This window comes from Ovis canadensis, chromosome X (genome assembly GCF_042477335.2).
Source record: "Ovis canadensis isolate MfBH-ARS-UI-01 breed Bighorn chromosome X, ARS-UI_OviCan_v2, whole genome shotgun sequence".
NCBI classification, from domain to species: Eukaryota; Metazoa; Chordata; class Mammalia; order Artiodactyla; family Bovidae; genus Ovis; species Ovis canadensis.
The window spans coordinates 87,416,902-87,439,280 of NC_091727.1; the positions used below are offsets into that span (position 1 = coordinate 87,416,902).

General features: G+C 53.5%; 2 protein-coding genes and 1 pseudogene across 2 annotated transcripts; all 3 read right to left on the bottom strand.

Moving 5' to 3' along the window:
- Positions 1–457: 457 nt before the first annotated feature.
- LOC138930793 (heat shock transcription factor, X-linked member 3-like) lies at positions 458–1,915 on the bottom strand (annotated as a pseudogene).
- Positions 1,916–6,412: 4,497 nt separating this feature from the next.
- LOC138930794 (melanoma-associated antigen 9-like) lies at positions 6,413–8,214 on the bottom strand. The gene is made up of 3 exons (XM_070291215.1): positions 8,059–8,214; positions 7,123–7,259; positions 6,413–6,920 (listed from the first exon to the last, which is right to left on the bottom strand). Exons 1-3 carry the CDS (start codon positions 8,212–8,214, stop codon positions 6,413–6,415), a joined length of 801 nt encoding a protein of 266 aa, XP_070147316.1.
- Positions 8,215–17,261: 9,047 nt separating this feature from the next.
- Positions 17,262–18,064, bottom strand: LOC138929984 (melanoma-associated antigen 10-like). The gene has a single exon (XM_070289634.1). It carries the CDS (start codon positions 18,062–18,064, stop codon positions 17,270–17,272), a length of 795 nt encoding a protein of 264 aa, XP_070145735.1. The 3' UTR covers positions 17,262–17,269.
- Positions 18,065–22,379: the final 4,315 nt, after the last annotated feature.

The window sequence follows — 22,379 nt, forward strand, 5'->3', positions numbered from 1 at the left end:
TGATCAGAAACTTGTGGCATCGTCGGTGGACCCAGGAGGAGCCCCTTCTGCTTCAGGGTGCATGACTCACGGAAGCTGACACTCCCATCATCAGGAGCCAGACTGGATCTTCTGCTGTGTGACAGGCAAGGCCCAGGGACCCATCCGTCCTAGGCTGGCCTCGGCGCATGGCTTGGGAGCCACACTCTTGGCTGAACGTGTGAAATGCTGCCGCTTCAGATGAAAAGGGACCATGGGGACCAGACTGAGGCCTGCTTGGGGCGTGGGCTTCCAGCCTTATTGGGCTCACCCAGTGCCGTGTGTGAATAGCATAGACAGACAGAACACAGACTCACGCTTCTCATTCGATTCTTCGTTTACTCCCATGTTGTTTTTGCAGTCATGATAGCCCATGACTCCAAAACAACAAAGTTTTGTTGTACTTTATTAGAGCTAGAAATCGATTTTTGCTTACAAGAGAATGCTTTTGTGTGTCCCTAGGGACCTGGCAGCTCAGGGATTGGGATTATCCTTGAACTGCTCACAGAGGGCACACGTGTAATCTGAGCACTCCTCCTCCTTCTCATCCACCTCAGGGGCCTCACTTGGGGCCACAACTAAAATGGCCACCTTCATGTTGGAATCATAGGTGATGTACAAATTCATCACCGACACATAATCTGGGTACCTTGGGGGGCTCTTGGGCAGTTGCCCTGCACTGTCCCTTCCAGCAGTAGCCGGGGATACAGACATGGAATTACTGGACATACCCTCTCCACTGGGGCCACCCAGCTCCCTGGGGAGATGGTTTTCCTTGGCCTGCCTGGCTACACTGCCTATAAACCAAAGGCCACAAAACAGAAATGAGCAACGGCCTGGGATTCTGTGAACATTTGGGGTTCCCTTCTGGACCTTCTTGTCAGCCTCTTGGGTGGACTCATTGTGACGAAATCGAGGAGAGTATCTGGTCACTACCACTTGCTTCTTTCTCTTTGGGGCCGCTGTCGAGCTGCTGGCGGGCTGAGCAGTTGTTCCGGGGCCACCTTTCCTCTAGATGTTCTGCAGGAGCAGAGGCTTGTCTCTCTGAAACTTGGAGTTGCGATAGATCTGAAAGGAAATGAATCACTTTAGCCACCGTGGGGGAGAATGGCCATTGCTCGCCGCCCTCCTCCCCACCACCGTCATGGCCTTGGTTAAGTATGGAGATAAGGTCTCTTCATTCCTGGCAGGTTATGAGGCCCTAGCAAGTGCACTCCCTAGAGCTCCCCCAGTGCTGGTTGTACTTGATGTGTTACTGGTGCTCCCTGACGTCAAGTGGCCCCTCAGGGTCTGGAGTCACTCCTGTGGATCCTGTCTAGGGGATGGCAGAACAAGACAGGCCCTGCTTTCTCTTCTTTCCTTAACCACCCTCTCATGAGAAAAATGCTCTCCTGGGAAATGAAACCTGTCCAGCACTCAGCTCATTGAGTCTAGTCTCCCCAGGGCTCTCTACATTACCATCATCCTCTTCTTCCCTGCAGAGCAACCTGAAGGGCAGATTTTACTGAACATACAGGTTCAGTTTGTGAATGAAAGTCTTGATGCTGTCTGTCGAAGATCCTGTCTGTGCCCCTATGCTGGAAGACCTCCATCTGGAAGAGATCTGCCTCGATGACCACCATGTCTCCCTCATCGTTCCAGTGCACAGAGGTGAAGGCCGCATTCTCCACGATCATCCAGAGCTTCCTTGGGAAGGACAGCCTGAGGAAGGCATTGTTCTCTTCCTCATTGGCTGTTTCTGGGTTCAGGCCCTGTCGGGGTGGGTTGTTGGGAGCCCAGATCTGGACTTTCAGGTTGGTCCCATAGCTTCTCCAAAGCCTCCCCTGAATCCACGTTTGGATCTGGGGAGACCTGCTGTGGCCTCTCCATCAGTTGATGGGGCCAGCGGGCTGTGCATGTCTCGTGGGAACTCTGACTAACCATGAAGCCAGTCTAGCTCAGGAGTATTCACCACCCAAGCAGTGAACGCTCATGGCAGAAGGGCCTCAGACCATGGTCAGGGTGCCCAATAAATACTGTCTGGAGATTCTAGAATCTCGACTGTGGGCCATGCAGCCAATTAAGTGGTCGGCGTCCTTAATTCCTTTGTGATATCACAGAGGTGATGTGGAGAGGCAGCCCTGGCCCAGTGCTGGGGAGCGGGGGATGGGAAAGGAGATGTGATCCCCAGCTTGTCTCTTCACTGAAAGTACAGACAAGTATGTTTCAGGTTTCCTGAAAAGGCTTCCATCTGCTGCCAGGCTCCTTGTTTCAGGAGGCCAGTCCCTGGATGGGTTGACAAATGTGCTCCTGGCTTCACCCCCCTCCCTAGTAATGGGCAGACCTGTGGCTGGCTGTTCAGAGCCAGGCCCTGGTGAGTCCTAGCTCGGCCAACACTGAGAGAGACTCCAGGAGTCAGATGGGAGCCTGGCGGCTGTCCTTCCCAGGAGATGGGGTCCATAGTGTCCTGGTTGGCCTAGCCTGAGTTGGTGGGTCCCCCATCCTTCCTCCTCTTCTGGCTTTGGCCTCCTCCATTTGGCACTGCTGGTTGGCAGGTTGTGTTCAGATGGCCCCAAAGTCAAGAGTCCTATTGTCCTGCCCCTGCCACCCCTCGGGTTGAATTCTCCCCAGAGTAGGGCTGTGCTCAAGTACAGAGGGAGCGACCTCACGTTCCATTTGACTGTTCCCAAGCACCTGAGACAAACACTCCCAAGGAGGCCGTGTGGGAGGGCATAGCCAGGCACTCCGCTTAGCTTGCAGCCTCCCGGGCTCTGCCCACCCCCAGACCTCCTCCTGTTGCAGATCACAGACTGTTGTCTTCAGTTTCCATTTCTTCCCATAAAGACTGCTCTTGTGGCCCTAGAGTGCTCAATATGGGAAAACCTGTGTGTGTGCTTTCCCCATCCCCTTCCTGGAGCCTTGGATTCAGCCTCCCCTGAGGCTGCCTCAAAAGCCCTATTTCCTTTTGTCAATGGGGTGGTTGGGCTTCTGCTACCCCCAGTCCTGGCCTCCCATGTCCAACTTGGGTCTCCATGGGTACTTGCCCTTTGAAAAGACTTGATTGGGGCCTCAGGGTACAGCCTGTTCTACTGAAAACAAGCATTTCACTGGTCCTCTTCTCTGCCCCTGCCCCTGTGCCCACCACCACTGTGGACCTGTTCTCCCTTACCCAGATCCAGGTCCATCAAATGATTTTGCTGGCTCTTGGGTTAGGCGCTTTTCAATGGGCCTCCTTTGCATACACTCACTCTCAGGGACATGTGTGACTTGTTGAGTTAGATGTGACCAAAGGAAACCCCTGTCTACTTGTATCTGAAAATGGGTGAGAGTCTGGGTGTGGGACTGGAGGAAATCCTAATGGAAGTCACCTGTCTTCACTGTAAATGGACAGTTGAGCACTGGATTTGGAGATGCGTGTTCTCTGGCGTTTGTGGGCCACTGTTCTTCAACATCACCATGTAGGGGACAGACTGGCACCTTGGAAAGGCCTATGTGCAAGGACCCTAGGGCACTGTCCCTCAGTTCTGCCACTCAGCAGGCTCTTTTGCCCCGTGTGAGGGCCACAGCCTGGTGTCTAAAAGAGACTGCTCAAAGGGTATGGAAGAGGCTCTCCCAGGGGTAATTCAGGCTAAGGACTGGCAGCGTGGATGGAGCCTTGACTTGGGCTTGCTCCCTGGCCTTTTTGCTTCTAAACAGGCTTACAAAGCATTCCTTCAGGTCAGTTACTCTGGTTGGGACATGACCTTGGAGGCTATGAACGTCGGTGGGGGCCCCTGGTGGCTCCTCAGAAGGGGACGGAAGGCCATGGCATCTGTGGGCAGCCTGGCTAGGTGGCCTTTCCTGCCGCTGCACCCTCCCACCGCCACACTCGGGGCCCCTCCTTGCCCCCTGGGTCCTGAGGGAGCTGCCTTTCCTGGTTTCTCTCCCCGAGGCACCACCCAGACCCTCGCAGCGGGTTTGTGTGTCACTGAGGGCTCTTTGTCAGCCACGGCTCAGGACACTTGTGTTGTGCACACACAAGCTCTCATGACGTTCAATACCTTCCTCAGCCTGGCTTTCCTGCCCTTGTGCTTGGTGGCCCAGCCCCGGTGTTCCCAGCCCGGAGGCCCTCCAGCTGTTCTCCTCCCTCACTGCGGCTGGGGAGACCTGGAGCCTTGGGGGTCCACCTGTGTTACCTTCCCTCCTGTATTGGAGGAGGCTCCTGTAGGGGCCTTATCCCAGTGGGCACTGGGACCATACAGTCAGGCCCTCCTCCCTCCTGCTCAGCGAGGAGCTGGTCAGCCTGGCAGGTTCAGTTGGGCAGGAGGCCCCATGGCAGCAGCAGGGACAGGGCGCCGCCCTCACGCGGGAAGCACTGGGACTGGACAGAGATGCTGGCCCTCGGCAGAGTCAGTTCTAAGCAAACCCCAGAGCAGCCCCACAGTGCTTCTGATTCTCCTCATCCCCTTCCTTCCACGGGCCAGGTTTTTTCACCTCAGGGGCATCCTGTAGCACTGAGAAGAGGAAGGTGTGAGAAGTTGGAAGGTCAGGCCTTGGCATGGGGTGGGCGGGAAGAGCGGGGGCTCCAGAGGAATTGAAACCAGGGCTCTGAGCCCACCCCAGCCATCACTAGCACGTGTTCCTGCAAAGAAGCCCAAGCCCCATGGCCTCAGTTCTTCATCTTGGAGGTGTGAGGAGCCCTGTGTGTTCGGCTGCAGGGTATGCCCGAGGGATGAGACTGAGCTCACAGGGCCTGAGGGCCATAGACACTGTGATGGTGGGGCAGGAATCTCTCACACTGTTGCCCCCAGACGCTCCTCCACTGTCGACTGGATGGGGTTGACGTCTTTGTGATCCAGGGCGTGTCAAACAATATGAACCTCAATAGGATGTGGAATAGCTAATTAGCCAAACAAGATGTTTCATAGATAAAACTATGTACCTTTTCCAGTTAGACCATTGTGGACCATATTGTTAGTCACTCAGTCATGTCTAACTCTTTGTGACTTGATGGACTGTAGCCCACCAGGCTCCTCTGTCCAGGGAATTCTCCAGGCAAGAATACTGGATTGTCTGCCCTCCTCCGGGGATCTTCCCGACCCAGGGGTTGAACCTAGGTCTCCACATTGTGACCAGATTCTTTATTGTTTCAGCTACCAGGGAATGCCCATTTGCAGTTAGAGGACCTGTTAAATTTGGATGTGGAGGAATGTTCCAGCAGGACATGACAAGATGCTCCAGGAAATAGAACAAGAATCTCTCCTTGCCTCTATCCCAGCTGATTTTCCATCCAAACCCTTACTTTCCGTAACTTCAGCCCCAACCAATGTCAAATCCTTGATTACAATGGCCAGTTACACTCTATAATTAAAAACTAATTAACACCTTGGGTTCTGGCTCCCTGGAACCAGGAAAGATAGGGTCAGTCTATGGATTTCTGGGCATCACTTCAAAGGAGTGTGACCGGAGTTCTGCAGGTTTCCTAGCAGATAGGGGGTAGAGAAAACTCCTACTCTGCCTCTGTGATGAATAGCTGTGCAACAAGAGCCAGGACCCCTTCCTCCCCCAGAAAGAGATCCCTCTGAGGTTTATTCAAGCCTGTTTCCGTTTCCCCTCAGCCCTAAGACACACTTCACGTGATTTTAGCTCCTAGACCCACATCACTCTAGGTTTGGGAGGTCCCCTGATTCTCCTAGTGTCCCGACTGCTAACACAAGGCCTTTCATGGAGCAGAGACTCCATGAAGGTCTTGGGAATTAGGAGCCAAAGAACAGGGGCTATGTGACTCAAATTAATTGTCTGCTATTTCCTTAGATATCCCAGGCAAATCCAAATAAACAGAGATCCCTTAGCTTTACAACATGACACGCAAAAAGTCTAAGAAGCAATAATTCCAACTATCACTTTTTATTTTCTAATTCTTCCAACAACCAATGTGCTAAGTAAGTTCACATTTCCAAAATTGTTCTAATTCTAATTACATACTATGCTGTGTAGGACCATGAAATACAATGGAAGAGTCCCCAATCTCTTTTATAAAACAGCAAAACTCGTGTTCTTGAACTGGTTAAGTACAAACACACGGTGATCAATGTCACTGACATAGTTAGATACTGGGATGCATCGTCTTCTATAAAAAGGAATAACATTTGAAAAATTCCTAAAGAAAAGAGAGAGGAGTCTCCATGTCATTGTAGAGAACAGGAACACAAAGACACCACACATCGAGTTCCCCCAGTGGGCCTGGGCTCTCACTGCTGAGAAGACTGACTTGTCCGTCTTCAATCATGAAGGGAAGGATAAGCCTCCTTTCTTGTCCCCCAGGACAAGCTGCTGGACATGGGCCTGGAAGGAGCCTGGCTGCTGCTCTGACTCAGAGTCCCTCTTCCTCCACTCTCAAGCCTCTGCGGAGGGGGTGGAAGGAGCTGGGACCCCTTCAACCCATTCTGTCCAGATACTCCAATACCTTAAACTTGCTGGTCTCCACATAGGCTCGGGGACCCCACAGGAACTCATAGTGGGCAGGGTCACTGTCAGGCACCTGCTGGTACTCCAGGTACACCTCCCGCACCCACACATGGGTCAGCAGCTCCCTGGGCTCCCCACAGATGTAGTGCTTCCTCCCAGGACACAACCCCATCCTGCAGAGTTCTGCCCAGACCTCCTCCTCAGGGGCACAGTCTTCGTACATGATGATCAGGCACAGGATCACCACCAGAAAGCCGGCCTTGGGCAACCTCTGCCCATCCCTCAGCATCTCACTGAGGGTGAGAACCAGGGTGGGGACCAGGACATATCTGTGTTCACTGGGGTCCACCTCCAAGCCAAAGACCACCTGCAGGCTCTGCTCAGCTTGAAAGAAGACCACAGGGAAGTGGTCCTGGTAATCTTTAAGGACACTATTCAGCACTTCTGCCTTTGTAATCGGCTCCTTGGTGATACACCTGCTGAGCAGGAATCACACCAGCTCATTCATCTTCACCTGTAGTGTATCTCGGAGTGAGGACCTGGCACCTTCTTGGTCACTCAAGGTGCCTGGCACTTCATCTTGCCTGCTGAGACCGTGCTCTTCAGATTGGCTCTCCAGAGTGGCAGCCAAGGCATGGGAGACAGGCAGACACCCAGAGGGCTCTGGGGGAGACTGGCTGTTTCAGCAGCAGTATGCCCCGGACCAGGAGAGAAGAGGAGGAGGAAGCTGCATCTGCTTCCTCTATCTGCTCCTCCTCCACCTCCACCTCCACCTCCTCCACCTTCACCTCCTCCACCTCCACCTCCTCCTCCACCTCCAGTCCTCCATCTCCACCTCCTCCACCTCCACTTCCACCTCCTCCTCCTCCTCCACCTCCACCTCCTCCTCCACCTACTCCACCTCCACCTCCTCCACCTCTACCTCCTCCTCCACCTCCTCCTCCACCTCCTCCACCTCCACCTCCTCCACTTCCACCTCCACCTCCAGCTCCTCCTCCTCCACCTCCTCCACCTCCACCTCCTCCTCCACCTCCTCCACTTCCTCCTCCACCTCCTCCACCTCCACCTCCACCTCCTCTACCTCCACCTCCTCCACCTCCAACCACCTCCCCCTCCGCCTCCACCTCCACCTCCTCCACCTCCACCTCCTCCTCCACCTCCACCTCCTCCACCTCCACCTCCTCCTCCACCTCCAATCCTCCATCTCCACCTCCTCCACCTCCACCTCCACCTCCTCCTCCACCTCCACCTCCTCCACCTCCACCTCCTCCTCCACCTCCAATCCTCCATCTCCACCTCCTCCACCTCCACTTCCACCTCCTCCTCCACCTCCACCTCCTCCACCTCCACCTCCTCCTCCACCTCCTCCACTTCCTCCTCCACCTCCACCTCCACCTCCTCCACCTCCACCTCCTCCTCCACCTCCAATCCTCCATCTCCACCTCCTCCACCTCCACTTCCACCTCCTCCTCCACCTCCACCTCCTCCACCTCCACCTCCTCCTCCACCTCCTCCACTTCCTCCTCCACCTCCACCTCCACCTCCTCCACCTCCACCTCCTCCACCTCAAACCACCTCCTCCTCCACCTCCACCTCCACCTCCTCCACCTCCACCTCCTCCACCTCCTCCACCTCCTCCTCCACCTCCACCTCCTCCACCTCCTCTTCCTCCTCCTCACCCCAAAATAATTGTGCCTCCATCAGGTCCTCCTTCTCTCTTGGATCCTGAAAGACTCTCTCAGGCTGGCGGAGCTCATGCATCCCAGGCATGATGACTGGGATCAAACCATAGAGAGGAGTGAGGCAGGGGGACAGATGGGGACCACGGGCCTGCAGGAGAGAGTGGGTGTGAATGGCCTCAACTGAGAAACACACCTTGGGCTGTCTGATACAGGTCTCCTCTTGAGGGGTGCTCTTGGGCCTTACATGGGTGCTCCTCCTTGGCAGGCTGTCCCCTGGCTACCCCAAGGAGGAAGGGTGGTGGCTCCCTAGGGTGCATTCAACAGAGCCCTGAGTTCCGGGGCTGACACGGTGGAGGGATTTGGGCCTTGTGTGGTCCCCTCTGTTCTGGGATGGGGTAACCCTGGTGCATGATCACGGCACCCTTCTCACCTTGACTCCTGGCACTGCCTGGACCTCCTCTGCTCTCTGACCTCAAGACAAGGGCCTCTGAACTACACCTTTGCCTCTTGGTTCCTGGAGCTCCTAAGAGGGAAATGGAGGGGTCACCTAGGGCGCACACTGTGGCAAAGCCCTAGGTCTTCTGTGCTTGTTGGAGGGCTAGACTCTCTGAAGTCCCCCCGCTGTGGGGTGAGAGGTTCCCTAGGGGCTCCCTTGTAGTGCTCCCCTTTTCCCTGGCATGGCCTGGACCCTCTCCTTTGGGGGCCTGCAGGGAAACTCAGAATAAGACCCAAGTCTGGATAGAAAGCATTGAGGACCCCACCTGTGGCTGCACCTGCCCAGGGCCTCCTGCGGGTCCTAGGCTGGGGAGATGCTCAGTCCTCAGCTCCTCCTCACGTCCTGCCTGGCCTCCCAGCACTGACCACAGGGGCGGGTTCTGCTCAGGCCGGGGAGTCCAGCCCCTGCCGACCTGTAGCCTCTGCTGTCCACCTGAAAACCTCACCTGCCGAGGCCCTAACACTATAGGTGAATAAACTACTCACCCTGCTCACCCTGCTCTGGGGCCTCCGAGACCACCCCCCCGACAAGTGCTAGCAAACCTCCCCGCCTTGGGGTCCAAACACCTCAGTCTTTTTTCGCATGGAGCCTGGACTCCGGGCAGGACCAGGGATTTTCCCTTCCACCACTTTGAGGCCCTGCTACTCTCACAAGGTCCGAGGCACTCTGAGGCCCGGATGTCAGGATATGCTGCACGTGGCCTTCCCTCCTAGGGGCAACCCGGGTCCCCTTTGGTCTGGGGTCCAGCTCCACTCACTCCTTCCTCAGGATCCTCATCTTTACTCCCGCTAGGACCTGGGCTCCGTCCTCTCCTCAACTGTGGCCCTGCTCCTCACACCAGGGCCCCAGTCTCTCTGAGACCCAGATGTCAGGAAGTCTGAATACTGTTCTAGGACCCCAGTCTGAGATCCGGATGTCAGGAACTCCGCCCCCTGTACCAGGACCCCAGTCTGAGACCTGGGTGTCAGGAACTCTGCCCCCCTGTACCAGGACCCCTGGCTGAGACCCGGGTGTCAGGAAGTCAAACCATGCCTGTTGCAGTCATCATATCCCAGGGTGTCTCAGGACCGACAGCAGGGATGGGCTTTTCTGAGGTCTCTTCTCATTGGGGTCCAGGGTCCCCTCAGTCCTCCCTCAGGCACCTCACTTTGCCTCTGGGTAAGACCTGGGATTCTCTCCTCTCCCCAAATGAGGCCCCGTTCCTCTTAACCAGGTCCACAGTCTCTCTGAGACCCGAATTCTGAAACTCAGGACCAGCCTAGAACACTAATTCTACACTGAGACCTCCAAGACCACCCGAATGTAGGGGGTGGGGGTCTGTGGAGTCCCCTCAGATTGGGGTCCAGGATTCCCCAAGTACATTAGTGCATGCCCTTGGAGTCCCATGAGGACCTGGACCCTTCCCTCTGCCCACGAGACCCCACCCCTTATCCTCGGTCCCCAGTCTCTCTGAGACCCTGATGTGGAAGTCACGACACGCTGCCAAGTGCTCATCCCACCACCAGGGATGCCCAGGGCTGGCAGCAGAGGCGTGGAACTGTGGGGTCACCTGTGTTCACCCTCTGGGTCCTCAACCTGAGCCCTGGCAGGTCCTGGGATGCCAAAGTCCTCGGCAGAGGCCAGACCCTCACACCAAGGGCCTCACTGCCCTGAGCCCCAGGAGGAGGCTGTGGATGTTGCAGCAAGGCTCCAGGCCCAGGGCTTCTTAGTGGTTGAGGACGCCATGGGCTGATACGATGTCCCACGGGTCATTCAGCCTTCCCTCTGCTCTTCGCCTTGACTCTCAGCTAGTCTGGGCACCACCCTCTACCCACCTGATTTTGCTTCCCTTAGAGACCCAGGCCCTGTCAAGCCAGCACACCTGAGAGGGAAACCAGAGTGGGGAACTCATTCCCACAACCCTGCCAGGGTCTCCCAAGGCTGACAGCAGTGATGACCTGTATGTCCTGGGGCCCCAGAGCCCCCTGGCCCCAGGGTTCTACCTTGACTCCTAGCGTGGCTGGGCTCCTTCACTCTGCTGACCTGAACCCACGCTCTCTGACCCAGGCCCTCACTTCCCCACCTCCCAGTGGGATCAGTGATGTCACATCTGGACGCCATGCCTCGTGGTCCCCCAGGGCTGTCAGGAGGGCAGCACATACATTCCCTGGGAACCCTCAGTCTCCTCTGGTCCTCACCTCGAGTCTCCGCAGGACGTGGGGCCCTCCCTCTGCCCATCTGAGACTGCACCCCACAGACCCAACCTCTGGCTCCCCGAGTTCACCTAGGAAGAGTGGGCATGGTGGAGAGGTTCTTAGACTGACAGCCTGGCCTGGGGTCCCCAGTAATGGTGGCGTTGCATTCTATGGGACCCTCTGTTCTGGGGTGTCGTCCTCACTCAAGAGGGGGCCTCCTTGTCCCTTGAGAGAAGGCTGCAGTCCCAGCACAGATGCTGGATGGAGGGCAACTGCACCCATAGTAAACACGTGGGGTTTACTAAACTTGACTGTGTGGTGGTTATTGTCAAAGCTGGGAAATGGACTCACATTGTTCTCTGCACGTGGGGGGAGAGGTGACGCTTTGTGAGTAATAAATCGCCGAACCAGGAAAGAATTCTTAACCTGTACGGTGTTCCTACTTTTCAGTCAGGGTAAGCAAGGGAATTTGAAATTAGAAAAGTACAACAACAAAAAAGAAAAGTACGACAGTATATAGATGCCAACTTTTTTTATTTTAATTGGAGGCTAATTACTTTATAATACCGTATTGATTTTTCCATACATCAACATGAATCCAACTTTAAAAAATGGAAACAAGCAGAAAAGGATTCTGATCTGCAGAATGGCTTCCAGAGTGTCATGTGGGTGCTGTACCTGAGCCAGAAGAGACAGTATCGCCTATGGGACATTTAAAATTTCACTCACACTGAAAACTGTTTCTTCCTGAAATCTGGAAGCATCACGTGGGTGAATGACACTACAATTGCAGTGAGGTTTACTCCACTTTTCTAGAAGCCTCGCTAGCAAGGAGGGATGGAGTTCAAGCAAAAATCTTGTCATGTTGATATGATACATTTATAAATGGTGAAATGATCACAGACAGAGTATTAGCTACCACCTCCATCCTGTCACATTTCTTTTTTGTGGTGAGAATGTAGAAGTTCTGCTCCCTTTGCAACAGTCAAGTATTTGACAAGGAACTGTGAGCAATAAGCTCCTGCTATACATTGGATCCCAAAATGTGTTAGTATTGTAAGTGGGGGCTAGTACCCTGTGAACAATCTCTCCCTATTTCCCCATCCCCTAATTCTTGGTAAACACTACTCTCTTCTCTGTTTCTCTGACCATTTTACTTTTTAAATTTATTTTTATTTGTTTTTTTTAATTTTTGGCCTCACTGCTCAGCATGTGGGATCTTAACTCCCCAACCAGCGATCAAATCCATGCTCCCTGCATTGGAGGTGCAGAGTCTTAGCCACTGGACTGGCAGGGAAGTCCCAGTTTGTCCTTTTCAGACGCTGCATGTAAGTGATAACAAACCATATTTATCTTTTTCTGTCTCCCTTATTTTACTTAGCATAATGCCCTCAAGCTCCTTCCAAGTTGTTGCAAATGGCAGGATTTCCTTCTCTCACATGGCTGTATACTGAATATGTCACATCTTTATCCATTCATCCACTGACGGACGCTTAGGTTGTATCCATACTTTGTATATTGTGAACAATGCGGCAACAAATGTAGGAGTGAAGATATCTTTTCCATATCCTATTTTCATTTCCTTCTGAATATACACTCAGAAGTGGAATTCCTGGATCATATGGTAGCTTCCTTGATTGTGTTCTTTGATGCACATAGTTTTTTTTTTTTTTAAATGAGGTCCAATTTATCTGTTTTTTTTTCTTTTTTTTTTTTTGGCTGTGTTTTTGGTGTCATATCCATGAAATCATTACCATCAAAGTATTTCTAGAGATATAAATAAACACAGGATAGGAAGTACACATATAATTCTTTGCTCTGACCACCAAGAGGTCTGAGAATCAATGGCCCTTCAGTACCAATGAGCACACTTAGTGTACAGATGTAGTTTTGTCAATATCATTTGACAATAAAAGGAACAAGGGCTCCATGGAAAAATTGATTATTCTAGAATTGGGACGGGAAAGATGGAAAATGAACCTAGAGCATCTTTGTAGGGTGTGAAAAAAAAAAGTGCTCAAAAAATTTCAAAAAAGGAAGCAAGGTTTTCAGGGATATGACAAAGGTATATACAAAGGGAGCTGACAGGAAGAGCTCCCAATGGTCAGTCTGAACAATTTCAAAATAAAAAATATATAAAGTTGCATTGTATTTTAACCCAAAGTGTAATATAAATACCATGAGTCCATACTGAGAAAAATAAATGATTTCCTAATTACACAAACAAGGATGGACAAATCTCCCACCGAGAAAGATTCCAGTTTATGCAGACACTCCCACCTCTAGAAAGTGGAGCACAATTATCCACCCCTGAAGCAAGACTTTCTTCCAAAGAGGACAGGATGGAAAGGGGGCATAAAACAACCACCTTATTGCGCAGACTCATGACAAGCAGTCTCTCAGCCAGATGGTCAATGAGAGCATCATCAGTGATCAATTGTGCTAACAGTATATGCACTTGACAGGATGTGATGAGAATGGGATTTAACATCTGTAATATTCCTCCCTCAAACTCCTAATCCCAGACTAGGCACGAGTGAAATATCAGACAAATGCTAATCAAGGGACATTGTACAAAACATTTTTGGATCCGCTTTTTGTCAAGTCCCACAAACACTGCTCTGATCCAACCTCATAGATATTTGCCTGGATATGGCAAAAGCCACCAACCGAGGCCAGGTGTAGACCTGGAACCCTGTACTCGCTCAAAAACCACTTTAAGATGTTGGCCAGTGTTATTTGCCACAGAAGTCTGTCAAGATCCAGGCAGGGGCCAGTGTCTTGCCAAAGATACAAGGGTCCAGAGCAAACCTTTACCTTGGTGTACGTCTCAGTGTGCTCAGTCGCTCAGCCGTGTCTGACTCTTTGCGACTCCATGGACTGTAGCCCCCCTCGGGGCTCCTCTGCCCATGGGATTTCCCAGGCAAGAATACTGGAAAGGGCTGCCATTTGCTCCTCCAGAGTATCTTCCCACCCAGGGATCGAACTTGCGTCTCCCACATTGCAGGCAGATTCTTTAACACTGAGCCTCCAGGGAAGCCCTGAGGAAACACAGGGACTTCACAAAGGAGCAGAACATTCACTGAGAATCCTTAAGCCAGGGATGGCAGCTGTCCAATCTGTGATGCCCTGGGCAAGATCAGCGTGGGAACATAGTGGTGTGTTTCTACACAGAGGCTGCTGCTGAAGATGCTGGATCCAGGAAATGACCTCCGTATAAGTCGGTTGTGGGGAGCAGTTTGGGCCCCCTAGCAGCCAAAGGCCTGAGGTTCTTATGTACCCAGAGCAAGATCCCAACTACACCTAGCAGTCATTTCCAATAAGGCGCATGAGGAGTACCTGTTATGAAGGTGTTATATATCCATCCCGGAGTGGCCCCTGGGGCTGTGGTCCCGGAATTGGCCCCAGAGCACGGATGTCCTCATGGAGACCCGGGCAGCAGCTCACCTGCAGCGGCATCTGCTCCCCACTCCCTCTCCCAGCCAGGTCAGATGGGATCTCCAGAGGCTTGCTGCTTCCACTTCTATGGGGCGGCCGACCCTCTTTGCAGCCTGCACCCCTGGGACCTGGTGACTTTCCAAATCCTCACTGGAGTCTGGGGCCTCTTGCACCTAGGAGAGCATCCTGGATACCAACCCTGCCATCTGCTAGAGCCTGTCCTCTGCTCAAATAGCCTGACTGGCTCCTAGCTGGCTCTGTGGATGGCTGATTAGATACCCCTCTGCCTCTCACACTCAGGCTCAAAAGCTAGGACCGCACAGTCACATTCACAAGACCCCGAGTTTCCTCCAACACGTGGGATTCCACAGGGAATGGTCTAATACACCTCAGGATCATAGACATGTGCCCTGCACTTCTATGGCAATGAATACTACTGACCCACCATGAGGAGATCACCCAGACGCTGTGTCAAGTCCTGTCGGCTCCACCTGAAGCACTGTGGAAGGGGATGCTGCCCTGGGACTTCCAGATAAATATACACGCATGAGGTCATCAGGACCAGGGCCTAAGCGGCTCCTGTGGCAGGTAGGACAAATCCCAAGGCCAGGTTCTGGGGAAGAAGGGGTGCTGGGGGCAGCAGGGGTGGTTGGCCTCGGGGCTGGGCCCCACAAGGAGGATGCCCCCAACCCCAACAGGGAACTTTGGCACCTAGCTGCTGGCCTCCTGATGGAGACTGAGCACAGCCCCGAGGGGGCTGACAGTGCAGCTCAGGGAGGGCAGCAGGGGTGTGACTGTGGGTGTGGTAGGAGGAATCCCTGCAGCCAGCTCCCTGCGGGGCAGCCTCTCTCAAGGGTCAGAGGCGCAGGACTTTAGTCTCTGGGAGAGCAACCACACTCTGAGTGGTCTATGTCTGTGTGTTGTCCTGACTTGAGGATCAACCCCCAGGCGCCTGTGTCCCTTCAAAACAAATGGTCCTGACAAAAATGCTTCTGCTCAAAATTCATTGGCCCCGGGTCATCACATGACCCTTCCTAAGTGAAGAGGCCTGGCAGGGCCGTGTCCCCATGTGTGCAGGGAGAGAGGAAGGCAAAGGTGACTGAGCACCTGACATCTCTCCAATTCCACTCTTCCAAGCAAATGCTCAACAAGAACAGTGGTTAGAATTTATAACGACAAAATCTCCTTTGTTTTGGGAGGAGAGTCTGAGCAGGGCACATGGGTCTTGAAATTCTCCCCCTTTTCCAAGAGTCCACTGACTCTCTGGCAGCTGCACATATGTGGGCAGAATCACGTCTCCTGTTCCCGTTGTTCTCTGGCACTCAGCACAGAGCTGCCCCCTCGGCCCCCCGCACCCATCTGCACCCCCCACTGCAGTGACCCCACCACCTCCTTAGGGCCGGAAGTCGCTCCTGCCCTTTGATGCCAGGCGCAGCCTTAACCTGTAAGTCCTCTGCTGCCTCCACACTTCTCAACCTGCCTGAACCCAGGGATTCTGGCAGATGTTACATCTTTACTGGCGAGTACTTATTTCTAGTGTGATTCAGATCCAGACTCTGTCCCTCTCTCCTCAGGAAACTGTTTTGCTTTCAAGACACCTCAGAAAACCGGCAGCTCAATAGGAAACAGAATAGAACACCAGTCAAAACTGCTGCTCTGAGTGTTTTCCTCTTGGAGGATATATTATTCAATTTGGGCATTGTGTGTGCTTGTGGCTGGGGAGCAGTGCTGTGAAACTTGTTCCCAGGATTCCAGACACCCAGCATTCCTGTCCACATTTGCAGCTTCTCCTCACACATTTCTTCCCACTGAAATCTAGACCGTGCTCACGAGTGGCTGAAATATAGTCCAGATGACCAAATAAATTGTCATTTCAATATACTTGGTAATCAGCTTTCCCAGGGCAGAGAGGATGGCTAGCCAAGGGAACACAGTGAAATACTTCAAAGAGCAAGATTCACATTTCTCCAGGATTCATAGCAGATGGGGGGGGGGGGGTGGTGGTGGTAGAAAACACCTTTTTTGCCCCTGTGGTCAACAGCAATGCTTCAGGAGCCAGGAATGACCCCTTCCTTCCTGCCTCAGAAAGAGATCTCTCTGGGCTTTATCCGAGACACAAAAGGACACCTGACAGCAATGATCCATTTCAGACTTTCCCATCAACCTCATGACACACTGCCTGTAAGTCTGAGGGCTGCCACCAACCAGCCTCATCACGATCACCTCCCACAGAAGGAACCCAAGTTCTCAAAGCCCCAAACCACCCTGGCTCAGGTACCGACACTTGAGTGCTCCTCCTGGAGCCCCACCACCCCTTCCGGTGCTGCCTTGTTCCGTGGGACTAGGGGACGTCTCTCCACCTTCCTTGTGTGACTGCGGCTCTGAGACCATCACTCTAGCTGTGGGGGTGTTCTGCTTCTCCTAGTGCCCCCACTGCTACCATGGACTTTCATGGAGCAGAGGCTCCATAAAGGTCTTCGAGCCAGTGAGCAGGGGGCTCAGATGAACTGTCTGCTACTTCCTTAAATAACCCAGGCAAATCCAAATAAAGAGAGATAATTTAGTTTTTGAGAATGCTACACAGGAAGGATGGAAGCATGAATTCACTACGATTACTTTTATCATCTAATTCTTCCCCCATCAATACTACCGCTCAGTAAGTTCACGTTTCCAAAACAGTCCTAATTCCACTTCCACTGTATCCTGTTCAGGACCACAACACAAAATGGAAGATTTCCCAACTGCTTTTACAAAATAGCAAAACTCTTGTTCTTGAACTGGGTAAGCACAAACACATTGTGATCATCATTCACAAAGCTGAGACACTCAAGTTTATTTAGCCTTCCATTAAAACAATCCAAGTTTGACAATTTTCTAAAGGAAAGAGAAATGAGTTTGCCTGTCATCAAAAAGAACAGGAACCCAAAGATGCTACACAATGGCTTCCCCAACTGGCCCAGGCCCTCAGTTCTGAGAAGGCTGACTACTCCCTCTTCAATCACAGAGGGGAAGATTAGCCTGGCTGCTGCTCTGGCTCAGGCCTCCTTGTCCTCCTCCCTCTCAGCCTCTGCAGACAGGAGTGGGAAGGTCCTCCAAGTCCTTTGTCTGACCCTGAGCACAAATGCCATGACTTGCTCTTTGCTGGTCTCCGCATAGGCCCGGGGACCCCACAGGAACTCGCAGCAAGCAGGGTCACTGTCAGGCACCTGCCGGTACTCCAGGTACCCTCCCCCCACCCACACTTGGGTCAGCAGCTCCCTGGGCTCCCCAAAGATGGAGTTCTCCCTCCCAACATACACCCCCATCCTGCTGAGTGCTCCCCAGACCACCTCCTCAGGGGTGGGGTCTCCATTCCTCATGATCACGCTGAGGACCAGCACCAGTAGACCGGCCTTGGGCAGGCCCTGCCCATCGCTCAGCATCTCATCGCAGGTGAGACCCAGGGCAGGGATCATACCGTAGGTGTCCTTCCTGGGGTATACCCCCGTCACCTCCACACCAAAGACCAGCTGCAGGCACTCCGAGGCTTGTCTGAAAACCACCGGGAAGTGCTCCTGGTTATCCTTGAGGACCTTCTTCAGCATTTCCGCCTGGGAAGTCAGCTCCTTGGCTCGATACTTGAGGAGCAGGAAGTTCATCAGCTTAGTTATCATCTCCTTCAGAGCTTCCTGGGGCAAGGCCTCCCGGGGGGCTGAGGAGGACACTGTGGAGGAGGAGGCCGAGGGGGATGCAGCCTCTTGCACCTCAGCCCCCAAGAGCTGCACCTCCACCAGGCCCTGGGCCTCGCCTGGGTCCTGAAGGTCTTCCTCGGGCTTGTTCAGCTTACTCATCCCCACCAGGAGCACGATGCCTGTGATCAAACCCCAGACAGGCGTGAGACAGGGGCTTAGGGGAGGAGGGGGTGGGAATGGCCTGGGCTGAGAACCCCACTGCCCCTGTGGTCAGTGCACAGAGGCCAGGCGGGACATGACGAGCAGGTGAGGACCAAGCATCTCCCCAGCCCAGAACCCACGGGAGGCCTTGGGCCGTCTGATACAGGCCACTTACAGGTCTCCCCTTGAAGGTTTCACTCAGACCTCACAGGGGCGCTAACCCTGGGCAGCCAGTCCCTTGGCTACCTGAAGGAAGAAGTGAAGTGGCTCCCCAGGGTGTAGTCAGCACAGCCCGAGATTTCTGGCACTGACAAAGCAGGGCGATTAGGGCCTTCTGGGGTCCCCTTTGTTCTGGGATAGGGAGCCCTACTCAGGGCACCCTCCTCACCTTCACTCCTGGTACTGCCTGGGCCTCCTCTGCTCTCCGACCTCACGACATGGGCCTCAGACGTCTGCCTTGGCCTCCTGGTTCCTGGAGCTCCTGTGAGAGAAATGATGGGGACACCTTGGGGGTAGTGTGGCACAGCCCTGGGCCTTTTGTGCTGGGAGGAGTGGACTCTGTGAGGTCCCCGCAGTTGGGGCATGGCAGGTCCCCTCGGGGCTCCCTTGTAGTTCTCCCCTTTCCCCTGGCACAGCCTGGACCCTCCCCTTTGGGGGCCTGCAGGCTAACTCAGAACAAGATGCCAGTCTGTACAGAAAGCGCTGAGGGGCCCCACATTTGGCCGCACCTGCCCAGGGCCTCCCGGGGGTTCTAGGCTGGGGAGATGCTTGGTCCTCAGCTGCTCCTCATGCCCCGCCTGGCCTCCAAGCACTGACCACGGGGCAGGCATCTGCTCAGTCCGGGGAGTCCAGCCTCTGCCAACCTGAAGCCTCCACCCTCCGCCCAAGGTCCCTGAGCCAGATGTCAAAAAACTACTCACCCTGCTCACCCCGCTCTAAGGCCTCCAAGAGCCCCCACAAGGACCGGGATCCCTCCCTCCGTGTTGGAGTCTAACCGCTTCAGTCCTTCCTTGCGTGGAGCCTGGACTTCAGGCAGCACCCGGGACTGTCCCGTCCGCCATTTTGAGACGCTGCTGCACTCACGAGGTCCTATCTCTCTGAGACCCGCACGTTAGGAAGTCAGACAGGCCGAGTGTGCTCTTCTCACCGCAAAGTGTCCCAGGGCCAACTACAGGGGCGGGGATCTGTGGGGTTCTGTCGGTCCTCACTCAGGGTCCCCCCCCCCCCAGTCCTCCTTCAGACACTTCACCTTGCCTCCGCGCAGGACCTGGATTCTCGCCTCCTGGAACTGAAGCCCCGCCCCTTACACCGGGACCCCAGTCTCTTGAAGACCTGGATGTCAGGAAGTCAGCGCATGCGTGTAGCGCTCATCCTGCCCGCATGGTTGCCCTGGAAGGACAACAGAGACGGGCTTCTTTGAGGTCTCCTCTGATTGGGTCCAGGGTCCTCTAGGGCCTCCTCAGGGTCCTCAATTTGACACCCCGCAGGACCCTTTCACTTTTCACTTTCATGCATTGGAGAAGGCAGTGGCAACCCACTCCAGTGTTCTTGCCTGGAGAATCCCAGGGACCGGGGAGCCTGGTGGGCTGCTGTCTATGGGGTCGCACAGAGTTGGACACGACTGAAGTGACTTAGCAGCGGCAGCAGCAGGACCTGGGAATCGCTCCCCCCTGAGGCCCCACCCTATATGCAAGGTCCCCAGTCTGAGACCCAGATGTCAGGAAGTGAGACCATGCATGTTGGGCTCATCCTACGCCAAGGTTACCAAGGGCCAATAGCAGCTACAGGCTTCTTTGAGGTCTCCTCTGACTGGGGTCCAGGGTCCCCTCAGTCCTCCCTGAGGGTCCTCATCTTGAAACCCTAGGGGAGCTGGGCTTCTTCCCTCTGCTCACTTGAGGACATGCCCCCTCTCCCAGGTCCCCAGTTTCTCTGAGACCCGAATGTCAGGAAATGCAGCATGTGCTCATCCACCCTCTGTGCTCCTTGAGCCTTGATGTGAGGGTCCCGCCTCGGGTCAACACAAAGGGCATCCCCGGATCTGCCAGGGCTCTAGATGAGGTCCCTGAGGGAGGATGTAAGGAACCCCACAGATCCCTGCCCCTGCTGTCAGCCCTGGGCCACCCTGGTAGTGGGAGGAGCACTTGGCAGCCTGTTCTGACTTCTGCATCTGTGTCTCAGAGACATTAGGCAACTGTTAGAAGGGGCAGGGCCTCAGATGGGCAGAGGGGAAGATCTCAGTTCTTTTGAGAGTCAAGGTGAGGATGTGGAGGGAAGACTGAGCGGACCTTGGACCCCAGAGCAGAGTGGGCTCTGGGAGGACACAGGGTGGATGAGCACATGCTGCATTTCCTGACATTCGGGTCTCAGAGAGACTGGGGTCCTGGTATAGGGAGTGGAATTCCTGACACTCCGGGTCTCAGATAGACTGGGGTCCTGGTATAAGGGCTGGGGCTTTAGTAGGAGACAGGAGAGAATCCAAAGTCTTACCTGGAGACAAGGTGAGGTCCTGAAGGAAGACTGGAGGGACCCCGAGGGAGGACTGATGGAAGCCCATAGACCCCCGCCCCTGTTGTTGGCCCTGGGAGCCCCTGGGGTGAGAAGAGCACACTAGGCCTGTCCTGACTTCCTGACATCAGGGTCTATGGGAGATTGGGACTTAGTGTGAGGAGCAGTGGTTCAGGCCAGGAGAGGACAAAATCCAGGTGAGTTGGCTCTTCCCATCAGGTGGCCAAAGTATTGGAGCTTCAGCTTTAGCACCAGTCCTTTCAACGGATATTCGGGGTTGATTTCCTTTAGGATTGACTGGCTTGATCTCCTTGCTGTCCAAGGGGCTCTCAAGAGTCTTCTCCAGTGCTACAGTAGTACTATTTTATACTTAGTGTGCATCTGTTAATCCCAGACTCCTAATTTATCCCTTCCCCTGCTTTTCCCCTTTGGTAACCATAATTTTATTCTGAGTCTTTCTGATTTGTAAATAATTTCATTTGCATCGTCTTTTTAGATTGCACCTATAAGTCTTACCATAGAATATTTCTTTCTCTTTCCGACTTACTTCACTTAATATGATAATCTCTAGGTCCATCCGCAGAGAAGGCAATGGCAACCCACTCCAGTACTCTTACCTGGAAAATCCCATAGGCACAGGAGCCTGGTAGGCTGCAGTCCATGGGGTCGTGAAGAGTCAGACATGACTGAGTGACTTCACTTTCACTTTTCACTTTCATGCATTGGAGAAAGAAATGGCAACCCACTCCAATGTTCTTGCCTGGAGAATCCTAGGGATAGGGGAGCCTGGTGGGCTGCCATCTATGTGGTCGCACAGAGTTGGACATGACTGAAGCGACTTAGCAGCAGCAAGAGCAGGTCCATCCATGTTGCCACAAATGGTATTTACTTTGTTATTTTTCATGGCTGAGTAGTATTCCAGTGTTGTGTGTGTGTGTCTGTGTGTCTGTGTGTCTGTGTCTGTTTCTGTGTATACCACATCTTCTTTATCCAGTCATCTGTCAATGGACACTTAAGTTGCTTCCATATCTCATCTGTTGTAAATAGTGCTGCAATGGATGTTGGGGTGCATGTATCTTTTCACATTAGAGTTTCTATCTCAGTATATATTCAGGAGTGGGATCATATGGTAGTTCTGTTTGTAGTTGTTTAAGGAACCTCCATACTGTTCTTCATATTGAGTGTACCAACTTACATTTCGAGGGTGTACGAGGGTTCCCTTTTCTCTGCTCCCTCTCCAACATTTATCCTTAAGATTTTGGATGGTGACCATTCTGACCAGCAATGGCATCCCACTCCAGTACTCTTGCCTGGAAAATCCCATGGACGGAGGAGCCTGGTGGGCTGCAGTCCATGGGGTCGCCAAGAGTCGAACACAACTGAGCGACTTCACTTTCACTTTTCACTTTCATGCATTGGAGAAGGAAATGGCAACCCACTCCAGTGTTCTTGCCAGGAGAATCCCAGGGACGGGGGAGCCTGGTGGGCTGCCGTCTATGGGGCTGCACAGAGTCAGACACGGCTGAAGCGACTTAGCAGCTTAGCAGCATTCTGACCAGTGTAAGGTGATACTTCATTGGAGTTTTGATTTGCATTTGTCTAATAATTCAGAATGTTGAGCATCTTTTCATGTGCCTGTTGGCATTCTGTGTCGTCTTTGGAGAAAGGGTCTTCTTTGGAGAAAGGGTTTCATGTCAGGGTCACACAGGCTGGGTGGCTCAAACTACAACCCGTGTTGGTTCAGGAGGCCAGCAGCCAATGTGCAGGT

Bases quoted from the DNA above. Each gene is read 5' to 3' on its own strand.
- LOC138929984 (XM_070289634.1), bottom strand. From the start codon at position 18,064: ATGAGTAAGCTGAACAAGCCCGAGGAAGACCTTCAGGACCCAGGCGAG.
- LOC138930794 (XM_070291215.1), bottom strand. From the start codon at position 8,214: ATGCCTGGGATGCATGAGCTCCGCCAGCCTGAGAGAGTCTTTCAGGAT. The intron at 7,260-8,058 runs GTGGAGGTGGAG...GGAGGACTGGAG, and splicing joins AGGTGGAGGAGGTGGAGGAG to GTGGAGGAGGAGGTGGAGGT. The intron at 6,921-7,122 runs GCCAGTCTCCCC...CCTGCTCAGCAG, and splicing joins GGCATACTGCTGCTGAAACA to GTGTATCACCAAGGAGCCGA.